The sequence below is a fragment of the Hippopotamus amphibius genome, chromosome 2, assembly GCF_030028045.1.
Source record: "Hippopotamus amphibius kiboko isolate mHipAmp2 chromosome 2, mHipAmp2.hap2, whole genome shotgun sequence".
NCBI classification, from domain to species: Eukaryota; Metazoa; Chordata; class Mammalia; order Artiodactyla; family Hippopotamidae; genus Hippopotamus; species Hippopotamus amphibius.
In genome coordinates, this window is record NC_080187.1 from 57,783,101 (window position 1) to 57,799,814 (window position 16,714).

At 42.5% G+C, this 16,714-nt stretch overlaps 1 protein-coding gene across 2 annotated transcripts in view; it reads right to left on the bottom strand.

Annotated features, from left to right (window-relative positions):
- The window catches only part of DOCK5 (dedicator of cytokinesis 5), a 97,821-nt gene that overhangs the window by 50,434 nt on the left and 30,673 nt on the right, over positions 1-16,714 (bottom strand). For both annotated transcript variants that reach the window (XM_057724415.1, XM_057724416.1), the window contains 6 exons: positions 13,033-13,144; positions 10,984-11,054; positions 10,272-10,378; positions 8,081-8,217; positions 6,048-6,143; positions 3,176-3,274 (listed from right to left, as the gene is read on the bottom strand). In XM_057724415.1, the coding sequence (XP_057580398.1) occupies positions 3,176-3,274; positions 6,048-6,143; positions 8,081-8,217; positions 10,272-10,378; positions 10,984-11,054; positions 13,033-13,144 (622 nt within the window). The remainder of the gene's footprint in view (positions 1-3,175; positions 3,275-6,047; positions 6,144-8,080; positions 8,218-10,271; positions 10,379-10,983; positions 11,055-13,032; positions 13,145-16,714) is intronic.

Below are 16,714 nucleotides of genomic sequence, written 5' to 3' on the forward strand. Positions count from 1 at the left end.
CTACTGCACTTCAAATGAATCCACCAACGATTGTGAGAAAACTGACACTTTTTTATTTTTACTTTTTGGTGTCTTTTAAAAATTGAGTTATAATTAACATACAATATCTTTAGTTTCAGGTGTACTACATAGTGATTCAATGGTTTTATACATTAGGAAATGATCACCACGATAAGTCCAGTTACCATTTGTCACCCTAAAAGGTTGTTACAATATAAATGACTGGATTTCCTATATGTACATTACATCCCCAGGACTTATTTACTTTATAGCTGGAAGTCAGGATCTCTTAATCACCTTCACCTCTTTCGTCCATCTCTCTACCCTCCTTCCCTCTGGCAACCACCAGTTTGTTCTCTGTAGCTGAGTCTGAGAAAACTGATACTTCTAATAACTCTGAGTCCAATTCTCCCTTATTATTGTTAGAACAGAACAAAAATGCTATAAATAAGGAGCAGAGTCATGATTCATCCTATTCCAGGAATATTACCATGTGTAGCCTAGGAGAAGGGTCCTAAATGGTCCTTAAAAAGAGGTTATAGCAGTGGATCATCACAGCTGTAAAAATTAATAACGAAAGCCCAGTATCACAAAAATAGCTATTCTACTCAAAAGGGGGCTAAGAGGAAAAAGCAACCGAGAAATAGAACAATCGGGCTAAAAATCAAAGCTAAAAAGTTTGGAAAGCTTTCTAATTTCTTAGTTAAATTTAGACATTTTCCACTTGGATTCCTGAAATGAAAATCCAGTCCAATTTCTCTGGCACTGAACCATGCAGTTCTAGCTCATGAATGATATCATATACTGAAAGAACACTGGGCTTGGGAGGCAGGGGCCTGGGTTCTATTTCTAACAATGCTCCTCCGAGACCCTGACCCTGTTGGTTACGCAGTGCGCTTCGGATCCCCAACAGCGTAGGAATGGGAGCAATTCCAGCTCTCAAGTCAGTGCTACTTCCTTCTGTTTCAATGGAGAATCAAACTTTTCTACCCTCCATTCTGAAATCACAGACACAGTTCACAAGTTTTTCAATTTTTCATCATACATTTTAAGCGTACCCATTACTTATGAACTATTCTATTAACTTTTTCCCTCACGTCAATAGGAGTTCATGGTTTGTGAAACAAAGATGCAGATGCCGGTTATCTGCTTCTGACCCTGACTCCACATTCAACTCTAGGTGCTCTCAGTGAACGATAAACAGTGATGACATAATAAAGGCAGTTCACAGATAACCACAGGCCTCACTTTATCTGCCACCTCCAAAGTCTTTCAAGTGATCTCTTCAGAAGCAGCAGGAGAGAGAGGAAGGACAGTCTACTGGAGGTCAAAGGGCCTGGCTGTATCCTACAGTTCTGCCACTGATGACGGCTGTTCCCTTGGGGACAATAATCCTCTTTTAATTAGATGATGCAAGGGGAAGAGCTCACCACTGTCTTGGAAAATAGGAGTTAAACCTGGTTTTTTGTTGGCCTTTTTTTTTTGCTTATTTAATGGAGCCAAATTGTCAAGAGTTTGAATTTAGTGTAACTTTCTTTATTCTACCTGCTTTCAGAAGGAAATCTGAAAAAAAGTCACTAACCTGTTTTTATATTAATTTTATCTTACATAATAATAATAATATTAAATATATAATTGTAATATAATATCATTATTATTATTGTAAGTAGCTGGTTCTCATAGGTATTAACACAAGCCAGGCACAAAGTGAGGCATTTTTCACATCTATTCATCATTACTTGCATTAAACCCCCAGGTAGGTACCATCTTACAGGTGAGGAAATCAAGGTTTAGTGAGGTTTAAACAGCTTGCCCAAAATTTCATAGAGGGAAGCAGAATAGCCGGAATTCAAGCCCAGATGTGGTGTTCTAAACTCTGTGTTCTTAAACCCACTACACCATCTACCTGCAGAGGAGAAACACTGCTACCCTAGGCTTTTCCAATCCCCACCTCTCCCCTCTTCTGAATTCTCTCACCCAGTTCTCTGCAAGCACAGCTACAGATCACTACGGATTCCTGTACCACGCTGCCTGCCAGAGCACGGCCTAAGTGAGGTCCACACAAGACTCCAGATTAAGCCACATTAAGTACTTTATTGTGGTCCAAGACAGTACTCTGAGAGTTTATCACGGGATCAACTACGACTAATAATAACAAAGAGTACTTTGTCTGCAATTCCTTGTGTGTTTTTCCATCACGTAGACCTCACAGAAAGGAGAGTGATTGGCAGAGAAAGAGCTGGATATCTTTGGGTGTACTGGCCACATGCTATTAGTATAATAAAGGCAGAAAGTGGAAAATTGAGAGTATAAGGAAGATAGGAATGTGCACAAATGATGGGAAGTTATCCAGAGCAAAGATGAGTGCAATGAGACCTCGACGGTGAATCCAGCTCTATGTCCAGCTCACTGCTTCACAAAACAACATGATATCTTCAGGGATTTTTTTTTTTTTTTTTTTGGCTGCGCTGTGCAGCTTGCAGAATCCTAATTCCCCAAGCAAAAACTGAACCCAGGCTATGGCAATGAAAGGGCAAAGTCCTAACCACTGGACTGCCAGGGAATTCCCACCTTCAGGGATGTTTAACAGCCACTAACAATCCCCTGAATGGAAGGATCCTGGGGAAGCAGCCAGAGACTACCTTAGCCTCTTGGGCCACCTTCAGCTATATGCTTAACAGTAACTCTGTGAACAATTTTCTTGTCTAAAAAGAGAATAGAATATTTTCAACTGAAGATAACTTACAACTGTTACTTGGGGCAAGTACTACCTCTTTCTGTTTCCCTTTCCAGGGAATACTGAAAAGGATGATGTCAACCACATCTTAGAGGAACATCTCTGCCTCCTAAAATCCTTGCCAGGGCATGGGTAACAACTGTCCCTGAAAATGAGACACTGTCCTTTTCTGAGAGCAAAAAAAAGTCACCCGAATGTTTCTAAATATGGGCTCTCTCTAAATCCGAGAGACTTAGGTGGTTGCGTGAGACCTCTTGGTATACGCACCGTACTCTTCTTCAAATTCCGCAGCAGACAAACACTCTCCCTCTCATAATCACTTGTGGAAAGCCACGCAGTGTTGGAGGTGTGTGGAAAGAGAAGCCTAGACTCACAATGCTCAGTTTTGCAAAATATGATAAGTCTGAAAGTTACCAGGACCTGATAAAGCCAACTTACAATAATGTCTTGTCTGGTTTTGAAAGTGCTGATGTAGTGGCTGTAGTGGCTGTCGTCCATCTGCCTCAGGATGGCAATCATGCAAGCGACGAAACTCCCCTGGAAAGAGAAAACACAAATGCCAGCTCCTTGACAAAGCAAGATTTGGGTGCATGTACTTTGGTTTTCTCCACCCAATTAACTACGCAGGGATCCCAGCACACTGGAAACATACTGCATTCTAAAGGTCCAAAGGCGTGTGCTCTGCAGTTTCTGCTAAAAACAAGCTCCTTCCAGGTTTGAATGAAGGGATGTGGAGGACTTCACTCATCCTGTGAACAGCTGTGACCTCTGAGATCCTGCAGGTCAGGGGATACTGACTCTAAGATCTCAGCTAGGTGACTAGTTAAGGTATAACAATTTGTAGACTTTGAGTTGCTTATTGAGACAGAGGTGTAGTAGAGATGTCCAGGGAGAAATGTCCCAAATATTTAGATCATTTAAACAAATTTGAGCTTGAAGGAAAGCAGAGGGAAAAGAGAGGTAGTAAAACTGAGTGCAAGAGCAGAGGAGAGGCTCGGAAAGGAGAGCTCCCTGCTGGACCACTTCAGTGTCATTCCCCCGGCTCTAGAATCCTTTGGCCAGAGATTCCCAGTATGATATGCTGTGTCATAGACAGTCGTTGTAGACCTGATTTGAATAAAGGGATTGGATAATTAGGTGGTTACCATCATTTCCATTTTTGAGGTCAGGAATCACATATTCAACTTGCTTTCCCCTAGTCCAATGATATTTGAGTCACAGACTTAATTGTCTAACCTGAGGGCAAGTATCTAAGGTAGTATCCTCCTGTATTCACAGTTATGAAAACAACACAAATTTAAGTGAATTTGGCACAGAGGAGATGTAAATACAGCTGTTCCTGGGATGGAGAGAGTAACTCCTATACACACCAAAACATCAAAAGTCTATCCATGTACCCGTCTCTCTGAATGACTGTCTGTCTTAGGTCTCTTTTGTTTAAAAAAGTTTATTTTTCTAATTATAAAGCAATGTAAATTTATTGGACTAAGGCTTTGATATATATTGCCAAACCAGCATATAGTTCGCACTACCATCAGCACCTAACACTATTTGTTTCTGCAGGCCTTTGCCAAGTGTTTGTCCAAATTTTACCTTTGCAGGAAAGCCTGTTTTTTGTTTGTTTTTGTTTTGTTTTGATTTTGCTCTGCCGCATGGCTTGTGGGATCGTAGTTCCCTGACCAGGGATCGAACTCAGGCCCTCGGCAGTGAAAACATTGAGTCCTAAACACTGGACTGCTAGGGAATTCCCAGGAAAGCCATTCTTAAGTGTCTTACATAAATTATAACTCTTCCACCCTGACTCCCCTTATCCCACTCATTTTTTTCTCCATAGCATGTATTATCGTCTAATACTCTGCTGTTTATTTTTTGTTACTCTTCTTGCTAGAATGTAAGCTTCTCTTAGGTAGTGATTTTTGTCTGTTTTGTTTCCTGATATATCTCCAGTATCTAGAACAGTGAGTGGCTTACCGTAGTTTCTTAACACATATTTATTGAATAAATGGTTTTTATTTACCATAGCAATTTAGGATAGTACTTTTTCTATGTCCTCTACTTAAAATCTAATCAGAGCTTTTAGCATCACAAAAGATGCATCTTTAGTAAAAGATGCTTCCTTTTAATGATGAAACAACTTGGCCTTTCAACAGTTACCTCTGGTCTCAATTCACACTTTTTAATCTGACATTTAATAGACATAATAGGCAGAGAATAAGAGGCCAGGGCAACAATGGCATTTCTAAAAGCATGCTAATCCCAAATTCTTTACAAGGTTTTTCTCTGAACCACCAGGGCTGGATGGTACCACAGGGCACCGATCTATAAACACTCTAAATGTCACAGGAAATATGATGTGAAGGGGAAAACTGAAATTATCAGAATTCCTCTCATGGTGACTATAGCACATAGCTGGGAACATAACTTGGTGAGCTGCTGGGGGTGGGCATGGCTGACAGCATGTAAGGTGCTCCCTCCAGGCTGGCTTCCCTGGGGATAAAGCCCACCTCAATCACCCTATGTGCTTGTGTAACTTTGGGCAGGTTTCTGCACATTTCCTCATTTGAAAAATGGGGAATTCAAAGAAATGTAAAGTGCTTAGGATAGTTTCTAGCACACACACAAAAATGAGCTAACAGTGACTACTATTATCATCATGCTGGCTGGATATACTGATACTATGACTGTTAGTACTCTAACGGAGGTGGATGCACACAAAGCAGGCACACACTGAGAATGACAACTACACTGCTCAAGACAATAGAAGAAATGCTGAATGCAGTCAGCTAAACCCCTAATTTTCTGCTCACAAAGGCTCACATTTTCCTGAAATAAAATATTACGCAAATATTTAAAGAGTATTAGGTTGAACAGCTCCCGAGTTCTCAGTCCACCTAGCGCGCCTGCACATCTCAGTGGGTCTCTGCTTTAATATATTATAAGACGCTTTGTTTCACCTTCCATATGAGCAAGACTCCTTAAGAACGGATCTGCACGCTTTGTATTGGCGAGATCCTTTACAATTTTTCCCCATTTGCCTCCCCTACCTTCCTGTTGAATCCTTTGCCCTCAAGAGAAAATCAGCATCGGATTTACCTACAGTTATATTGAAAAGTCACCCATGTGGGGAGGCTCTAAAGTTCTAGACCCCATTCATTTCCTAAGGGAGCCATGCCACCCAACCCGCAGTGCAGACTGGAAATTGGGATGGGAAGGGCCTAAGTGAATTTGGTCTCAAGACACGGGTCCCTAGAACCGCCCCATTTTTGGGCAGGAGCTGCAGTGGCCGAGGGGTCCCCTGGGCAACACTCACGATGTGGGGAGACGGTCGGCTCATCCCAATCACGGTCCGGTTGACCCTTCTCAACAGCCGTTCCATGACCAGCTGTATGTGCATCACCGTGGGGCCCTGAGGGGAAACACAGGGATGGACACCGCTTCTTCTGACTCAGCTGCACTTTTCTTAAGGAAATCTTGGGCTGATGAGATCTCTCTTTAACTCTCATTCTGGTTCTTCCCTACAAAGCAATCCCTTGTTCAAAAGGGGGAACACTGTCACAGAATAATACGTAATGTTATTAAGGAATCAGGTGAAAATAATCAGTTCTAACATTTAAAAAGATGAACGTGGAGATGCAGGGGAAGAAATCGTCCCTAATAACCCAGGTCATCTGGCTTCACTGAGAGCTCCCTGCAGCCACTGACTCAACAAACAGTTTTGGGGGACCCCCACCAGCATGAGGTACTCGATCCTGATGCTGAGTAGATAGTTCAGGTTACCCAGGACAATTTGGCAATGAGTGGGCAGAAAAGGCAAAAATACAAAGTTCTTGCCATCTTCCGTCTAGGATGTAAAACACAGGAAATTGCAGTCAAGGAGATTGTTATGGACTGATTATTTGCGGTCAAAATTCCTATGTTGAAGCTCTAACCCCTAATGTGATGATATTTGGAGATGGGGCTTTTGGAGATAATCAGGTCATGAAGGCAGGGCCTAGGACGGATGGGTTAGCATCCTTATAAGAAGAGACACCCGAGAGCTTGCCCTACCAAGGAAAGGCCTCTTGAAGACACAGTGGGAAGATGGCCATCTGCAGGCCAGGAAGAGGGCCTTGCCAGGTCCCAACCATGCAGGCTCCCTGACCTTGAACTTGCAAGACCTTAGAACTATGAGAAATAAATTTCTGTTGTTTAATCCACCTAGGTTGCAGTATTTTCTTTTGGAAGCTAAAGCAGACTAAGACAGAGATTTAATATTCTGACTCTGTCACGTGTGCCTATGAGCAATTATTTAACTTCAATTTTCATAGCTGCAAAAAAAAAAAAAAAAAAAAAAAGAAAGAAAGAAAGAAAAAGAGAAAGAAAAGTTTCCATACAGGAATTAGCTGGGCTGATGCACCCAATAGTACCTCATGAACATTCAGTCTTTCTTTTTCCTTCTTTCCTTTCTTGTGGTTTGATGTTCTATTCTTCCCAACTCATCAATATTTAACTTGCCTTTTCAAAGCCTTTATCCAGTCATGCTTCTTGACAGATATTTGAATCTCCTGCTTAATGCTTCAAACAACTAGACCATTGCTATTTAGGTAGTTTTATTAAAACATCAAGTATTGTTAGCATCCCTTCTCTCCCACCCTCCCTTCTTTCCTTCCTTGCTTTTTATTATTTATTTGCTTGCTTTGTATTTCTTTGAATGAAAGTGATTCATAAAACCTGCCTCTCTGTGGGAACACGGGTGCTGTGTAGCCATCACAGGGGGTTGTGACCAGCGTTTGTCTCCAATTGAACGCATTCTGCAAAGGTCTCTAGCCTCTTAAGTGGAGGCTATGACAGGTCTATCTCTAGAATAGTATGACCCCAGGTTTTTTGATGGGGAGGAGATGAGGTGAGATTAAAAAAAAAACACATCATTTCTACTAGACTCTAGAAGGAAGGATCAGTTTCAGACGAAATATAAAATGAGAACTTCTGAGAAGCTCAGGTATATCTACAATAGTGCTGTCAGGTACCAGAGGTATAAGAGGGTAGAGGTTTCTACCTAACAAGTCCACACAGGGCTCTGGATCTGAAAAGTCCTCACCGGGATCTCAGGGATGGGCAAACTGGGAAAATCAGGAAAATAAGCCAGCAGTAGCCCCCGCAGTAGGCGGATCTCCCTGGACCCGGATTTGCATGCTAAGTTGTAGCCAGGAGAAGCCTCTCTATAAACACCTCTAAAATGGGTGCAGCCCGCCCCAGTGCCCAGGTTCTCAACTGCCCAGAACTAGGAGAGCCATGCAGTCGTTCCTGTCCAAGGCCACATGACCAGCATATGCTATGCTCTGCAACAGCGACTCTTCGACTCACCACATCTTTCCTGTCCAGAACTTCCAGGAGGTAGCTCAGGAGCTGCGAGCTGGCCTCATAGTCAGGTTTGCTGTAGTTGTCGTCTAACTGGCCACTGAGCTGGTCTATCAGGAGGGGTAGCAGCACATCTCTGCACTCTGAGGGGGAAAACGCAGACCACTCACCAGCTGCAGGAGCACCCCTTGAATGGCCCAGCTCCTTCCTGCAAACCGCCCCCCCCTCCACCGCCCTGGCCTGTTCCCTCAGCTCCCAGCTCCCGGACTCAGCCCTGTAGAGGCTCCACCAAGGAGTGGTTTTAGGCACAGAACTTCAGTCCTGTACCTTGACCTTAAAAACAAAGAAAATCCCATCTATCATAAGTCCACGTTGCCAAATGTCTCAAGTATTTAACAATTCTTTAGCTTTTTAAAAAAGACCAACTTGGGGATTCTCTGGCAGTCCAGTGGTTAGGACTCTGCACTTCCACTGCAGGGGCTGCGGGTTTGATCCCTGGTTTGGGAACTAAGATCCCACAAGCCACACGGTGCAGCCAAAATAAAAAAAGGCCAAATTGATATCTGCAAGCTAAGTCACAGAAAACTAATAAACTAAGCAAGTTATATACTTTTAATTTTTTTGAAATATTCCACCTAATAGAGAAACTGTACTCAAAAATTCCCCCAAATACTGAGCACATTTCAGTGTGTTTCACAGACATTCTGTTCATGTTTTTGCAAGCACATGGACTTCACAAAGTAAGGTGTGATCTTTCCACTATGTCTTCCTTGTGGGATCTTCATGATGATAAAATATTATTCTGTTGAGTCCAGATATTCTGGGCACTAACAGAAATGATTGTGAATGGTGATAATACTTGCTTTGTTGGGAACTTTCAGTGCCTCCTTGCCCTTCTGCTCAAACATCTCATCTTTACTGTCTCATTTATGCTTTCTGCATCCTTAGAGGCAGAGGTTATCAGAGCATAGTAAGAGGTTGACTAAGATTAGGTTTTCCACTTAAGAGCACGCATTACTTTTCTGCACTCCCCCAACTGTGTCCTTGGAACAGATGAAATATCTAAGCACAAATTCAGAGGCTCTGAAAAGATCAGAGCCGAAAGATGCTGCTAATTTGATCTAGTTCAAGTCCATCCTTCCATAGAAACAGAAGCTGAGACTTAGAGAAGGTCCCTCATTCATCCAAAGTTACAAAACTAGCCAGGGACAAGGCCAAAACGGTTCTCCCACCAACAACCCACTGAACTTTTCCTGTTTCTGAGGTGTACTGCTGGTCTCTAGACCCTCCAACCAATACACACAGCATGAGTCACCCTCTGGGACTCCCTGGCCTGGTGGCAGCTTCAAAAGAAGCTCCCACAGCTGCCACACCCTAGCAAGTCTTGGGTTTCCTGGGAAAGGACCAGGTATTAGACCTCCTTCCCATGTCAACTTTGGGGCAGGAACGCAGTGATTTTCACCTGCTGGCTTCATGCTTGACTCTAGTTACAAAAGGAAGAGTCTTTTATTAGTGTAAGAATGTTCTCCCCTCCACTCCTAGCAGTGTGATGGTAATCTGTCTCCCCCACAGCTCCCCCAAATCTCTCTGATTTATAGTGATTGCCAATTTCCATGGTTTAAGTCCTTCTGCCATGGTCAATTTTCAGCCACTAATGTGACATGACTGGGCATGGAGTTGAGGAGAGAGATGCATAACCAGCTCTGCCAAGCTACTACAAGTGGCATGTGGTCTATCACTGCCTCGCTGCCCATGACCTCACTGCCCTATGACATCACTGCCCCACAGCATCACTGCCCTATGACATCACTGCCCCACTGCATCACTGCCTGCCGTGGCCCCTTATTACTGAGGTTATACTCTAAGTCTAGGTCAAAGGAGATGCATTTGTTTAAAAGGAACATCTTTGCTGCTTGTCTGTTACTTTCCAGGTTCCTATCTTGAGGACAAAATTCTCTAATTAATGAAACACGATTGTTCAAGATAAAGATTAAAGAACACATGATTTTGCTCTTTCAGGAACTATGGAAAATGCTAAACTGATTTCAGCTTCTCCTTAAAACCGGTTTCCCAGGAGGTCCTTAAGTACCAACAAATGACTGACAAGGAAACCGACATTTAAAAAAAAAGGCAGTGTTGGCTGAAGAAGACGTAAGCCAAGGATTTCTGTAAGTGGCCGTTTTTGGTGGAGACTTACCCGACTGTCGGAAAAGATTGCTCTCTACTATTTTGGTCATGCAGTTCAGTTTCTGGCGAACTAACTGGTTGTCAGGGATGCTCTGAATGAACTTGCAGAAGAGCACGCTGAAAAAGAAACCCCAGTGCTAAGTGCTTTCATTCTGCCGAGCTGAAGGGAGGATTACGCTCTTCCCCTCCACTAGGAAAATACATATTTGGGCGTAGAGAGGTTTACCTGGAATTCTCTCCCCAGTGACCTGAGAGTCTGTCTCTAGGAAGCAAAGGAGAGGCTGTATTCTGCGCTCACTCCAGGGCTTAGCCTGGAATCTGAGCCTGCCTAAACTGCCAAAGTGGTCAGGTCCATCACTGCTTTACAGACCTACCTTCACACTCAATTTCTGCAAAAGCCTTTTCGGGCTAACTCCACCCCAGTGTCAATCACCATCTGACTTGGCATTTCGGGGATACTTAGGTATAGGGCTGGAAGCATGTTATTATGTACTTTTTTTCTGTAGTTAATTTTATGTCTGCGTGTCTTGTTTCCCTGGAGAAAGTGCAAACCTCTCTCGGGGGCCAGCTTTGTGCTTTCTTTTATAGCTTCCACAGAACTGAGCACAAAAAGGTGTTGGGTCAATACGTGAAGAAGAATCACAGCATGTGTAGCAGCCCAAGCTCAAGTGGAGCAGGGGAGTGGCTTCGCTGTTAAGAAACAAAAGTTTTTGGCTATTTACCTGAGTTCAACAGGATCGAACACAAGTTTGACGTCATTAATGATGCTAGGAAGGTACTTCAAAGCTGCCCCCTGTGAGAAAAACACCGAGGGCATATTCAGTTGCCAAGCAGGACAAATACAGAATTGCCTGCTTGATCCCAGGAAGAAATGACTGATGCTGGGATCTTGAAGAGGGAACTGGATACAGATGCTCTCGTGGTGAAGAAGAAAGCTGGTGTTGCTATACACGATCTCCCAAGGTCTTTATCCTGAAAAGTCCGAAGGCACAGCTTCTGTCCTCACTACCAAGCCACTGTCAACTTGGAATTCATTTTTCTATCCAAGGAGGTAGTTAACATGTTGACATTCCCTTCACAAAGTTACCACGGAGAGCAAAGAAGAAAGTTCAAATTTGAGTCTTTGGAGATTACATACTTTATAGCAAAAAATTGATAAGGCTGAAGAGGATGGGGACTCTGGGCTTCTAGGAAGGAGGGAGCTCTAAGAATAAAGCCTGTTGCCTGAACCAACATCAGGATCAATCTGCTGAATTCACAGGGGCCACAAAAGCCTTGCCGGGGATGTCTAGAAGGGTAGTTTATCATCTTTGGAGAAACGTCTATTTAGGTCTTCTGCCCATTTTTTGATTGGGGTGTTTGTTTTTTTGACATTGAGCTGGATGAGCTGTCTGAGTTTGGAAATTAACCCCTTGTGGGTCACACTGTTGGCAAATATTTTCTCCCACTCTGTCGGCTGTCTTTTTGTTTTCTTTATGGTTTCCTTGCAAAAGCTTTTAAGTTTGATTAGGTCCCATTTGTTTATTTTTGCTTTTATTTCTTTTGCCTAGGGAGACTGATCTAAGAAAATATTGCTACGATTTGTGTCAAAGAATGTCTTGCCTATGTTCTCTTCTAGGAGTTTTATGGTGTCATGGGTTATATTTAGGTCTTTAAAACAGGCAAATAAAAAGATGCTCAACATTTCTAATTATTAGAGAAAGGAAAAACAAAATTACAATGAGGTATCCCCTCACACCAGTCAGAATTAACATCACCAAAAAGTTTATAAATAATAAATGCTGAAGAGGGTGTGGAGAAAAGGTAACCCTCCTACACTATTGGAGGGTATGTAAATTGGTGCAGCCACTATGGAGAACAGTATGGAGGTTCCTTAAAAAACTTAAAAATAGAGTTGCCATATGATCTAGCAATCCCACTCCTGGGCATATATCCAGAAAAGATATATGAATTTGAAAATTTGAAATTTTCTAATTTGAAAAGATACATGCATCCTAATGTTCATAGCAGCACTATTTACAATAGCCAAGACATGGAAGCAACCTAATGTCCATCAAGAGATGAATGGATAAAGAAGATGTGGTGTTACATATATATACACAATGGAGTATTACTCAGCCATACAAAAGAATGAAATACTGCCATTTGCAGCAACATGGATATACCTAGAGATTATCATAGTAAGCAAAGTAAATCAAAAAGAGAAAGATAAATATCATACGATATCATTTATATGTGGCATCTAAAAAATAACATACACGAGTTTATTTATAAAAGAGAAACAGATTCACAGACATAGAAAACAAACTTATGGTTACCAAAGGGGGAAGGAGAGGAAGGGATAAATTAGGATTACAGGATTAACAGATACACACCATGACATAAAAAAATAGACGAACAACAAGGATTTACTGTATAGCACAGGGAACTATACTCAATATCTTGTAATAAACTATAATGGAAGAGAACCTGAAAAAATACATATATGTAAAAGTGAATCCCTTTGCTGTATGCCTGAAACTGATGCAATATTGTAAATCAACTCTACTTCAATAAAAATAAATAAATAAGTAGCTTGGCAAATCAACATTTGAAAATACAAATGTACATGAAAGTTAACACAAAGGGATTTCCCTTTACTTTCCATAAGTCATTCTAAAATTAACAAGCTTTCCACAAACTAGGATTAATTTCTTTATCTCGCACCATGGCCAGTTCTATGTTGCCCCAGCACATCCTCACCCACAGCATTAAGAGTGACCCAAGCTGACCTTGATCTTGACAGCTTCCTCCAGAGGCCTGTCCATCAGCGTATTGAAAGCGAGAAATAACTGGCGGATTGAGTTACTAAATTCATCTCCATCTTCGCTTTGGCCATAAAATCTTAACAGAAAAAAGAGAAAGTGGTCAGATTTTCCATTTTTCAAAGAAATTTTCAAACAGATCTGTTGCCTACACAATGCTAGAGGCCCACACCTCACTGGTCACCTCTTCACACTGTGCGTGGAGGAGTCACACGTGCTCTTATGTGGTTCAGGGAGGGGCCCAGTAGAACTTTATTTGCAATTTAGTCCACAAAATCACCACCTAGTGATTTGTATGTAAAGTCCTACAACAGAGCTCTCCCACTGGCCCCCTGAAGCTGTCTGAAGGCCAGTCTTGCCTTCAGACAGCTTGATGATGTCCTCCACCCTAGCGGTATGTGGGCATTTCCAGCAGACAGTGGGGAACGGCCGGAAGCAGCTTTGCCTCAAGTAGCAGATGAGCCCTGCGTGCAAACCCACCATCCTCAGCTTATTAGCAGAATGTCCAGTAGGCAGGGGACTCCCCACCCAGCTACCTTCCCTGACAGCCCAGTCTTGACACCTCTTCCCCTCCCCGCCTCCCTCTCTCTCCTCTTCTAATCAGTCTGTCTACTCACTCTGCCATTTGAATCATTCCGTCTCACGGCATCAAGCCCTGATCATTTGCATTCAAGTTTCAGACAATGGGTAGAAAAGCTCCTCAACTCAGAAACATTCTGAGCCCAATCCAGTTTGCAAACCCAGTTAGCATCCTTCTATCCAATAAACTGGCCACGCTGGTGCTGACCTGCTCCAGGACAGGGTCCTCCCAGGACACAGGCCACTTTGGTCTTCACTGATTCGTGCTTGTTTGATTAAAGTACCCTGCTTGGCTATCAACTGAAAAGTTGGTTCTTTCTCATAAGTAGAAATCTTTGGCCCATTTCTCAGAAACACAGAAGTCCCCGAATTGTAGTCCAAGTGCATTTACACTGGGTGGCAATCTTACCACCAACTGTCAAGAGTAGGGATGGTTTGAACTTAGAATTTTATATACACACTCAAATACATAATGCATGCATATTCATATTTACATTAGTCACCTCCATTCACCTATACCTTACATGGTACTCATGGAATATGAACTTCTCAGAAAAATCATTCAATCAGAGGGTTACTACTAATCCTCAATTCACCCATTTCGCAGAACTAGAAAAGAACTTTATTTGCAATTTAGTCCACAAAGTATCTCAGAATTAACATACCCAGAACAGAACTCATTTGATTTTCCAGTTCATCTTTAAATAGTCCACATCTTGGCAAACAATACCCCAAACCTAGGAGCTATCTGCAACTCCTCCCTTTCTCTCCTTCTCCCACCAAATCTAACAGCAAGTCCTATGATCTCCTCCCCCCAAATCAGTCCTCTCTCTGTATCTCCTCAGAGATAGAGCCACCGTTATCTCACATTTGAACTATAACAGCCTCTTAACCCCTGAAAATCCACTTTCTACCCAAGAGATGAGATGATCATGTAAAATGTAAGCCAGATATCACTACCTCTCTAATTGAAACCCCTCAGTGGCTTCTCATGATACCCACAGTGAAATCCGAACTCCTTACTACGACCTAGAAGGCCCCCATCATGCATCTGCCTGCCAGGCCCCGTCCTCCCATTCCTGGTCTCCGTGCTCCACCACAACTGGCTTCTCTTGATCCCTCCCACGCACCACTCAGTGCCCCACAGGGTGCTCGCCTTAGCTGTTCCTGCTCCCTGCACTTCTCTTCCCCGAGATCTTCAGAGGCCACCTCCTCATCGTTCAGGCTCAACTCAAATGCCAGCTCCCAGAGAGGCCTCTCCCACCAGCGCAGCTCAGGGAGACTTCCCTGCTCACTGTCACATCAGTGACTTCCCTCCTAGCTCTTATCCGTGTGGGATGATCTTGTGGGTTTCTTCCTTTATTATCTGCCTCCCTGGCCTCGATGTAACTCACAAGCACCATCAGAGCAAGAACCTTGTCTCATCTGCTGCTAGATCCCCAGCACGGAGAGCAACACCTGGCACCCTATCACTGTGACTTTAATAAAGGGACTGATAGGAGACTGAAGGATTAAGACCAAGCTTCTCAGTGTCGTATTGTGTCTATCAAATCCACGCAATCGGAGAATGTGGACTGCCAGACTCTCTGTTCCAGATCAAGCTCTTCTTTAGAATGAGACAACATTCAGAGGAGAAATAACTATAAACAGGCCATCAGGGACTAAGCTCAACACAGCCACATTCTTAGTTAATTTCTGGGTTAATTAACTTGGCTTTTCCATTGTTATCATGTGATCTGACACTGAAACGACGGCCCAGATGCAATGCAATATTATGACGGGTAAAAGAGCTAGTGGATCATGAATGGAAAATATTTTCTTAACTTCATCCATTAAGGTTTTCTTTTTATGAGTTTTTGTCTTTGTTTTGGCCGTGCCCCGTGGCATGCAGGATCTTAGTTCCCCAACCAAGGATCAAACCCATGCCCCCTGCAGTGGAAGCGTGGAGTCTTAACCACTGGACCGTCAGGGAAGGCCCTATTTTTATGTTTTTATGAAGATTTTTATTGCTGGACATCAGGGTTTCCTATATAAATTTTTAGGTAAGGGAATGTTCCCTCAGTAGGACACCCTAACTGAATATGTGGAAACTCAACACAAATACAAAATACAAAGAACCCACTATAAAAGACCATCTGAAGAGAAAGCAAGACCTCAGAGGCTGTGTACGTGATCTGTGCTGGGTGAACACTGCCTGCTTCTACTAGGGAAGGAGGAGCTGTCATTTGTTCAGCTCAACTTCTAAGTCATTAAACACATTTAGAACTTCCCTGGTGGTGCAGTGGTTAAGAATCTGCCTGCCAATGCAGGGGATACAGGTTTGACCCCTGTCTGGGAAGATCCTACATGCTGTGGAGCAACTAAGTCCATGCGCCACAACTACTGAGCCTGTGCTCTAGAGCTCGCGGGCCACAACTATTGAGCCCACGTGCCATAGCTACTGAAGCTCGCATGCCTAGAACCCATGCTCTGCAACAAGAGAAGCCACCACAATGAGAAGCCCGTGCACCACAACGAAGAGTAGCCCCCAGTCGTGGCAACTAGAGAAAGCCCGCACACAGCAACAAAGACCCAACACAGCCAATAAATAAATAAATAAATAAATAAATAAATAAATAAATAAATAAGTTTATTTATTTAAAAAAACCCCACATTTAAAAACCATAAAAATGTACAAATTCATTGTAGAAACTTTAAAAATGCAGAAAGGATAAAAAAATAAAGCTACTTAAAGCCCTCTTACCTACAGTTTTACTACTATTAAAATTTTAGCATATTATGTATCTAGTTTCTGATCCTAAAATATTTTTGAAATGAGATCTTATTACGCTTATGTCTTCTACCTTAGTTTTATTATTTAAGAACCTATCAGGGTCATCTTGCCTCATTAACATACCCTACATTTGAACGGGCTGAATATACACACTTTAACATTCATCTTTGTTCATACATGATGGATTTTTTTCCATTAGATAAATTTTTAGATGGGGTCTTACTGAACAGATGTGATATCTTCTTTTGCTTTGTGTGTGTGTGTTTTTATTCACAGTGCCAAATTTCTGTCCTTAAG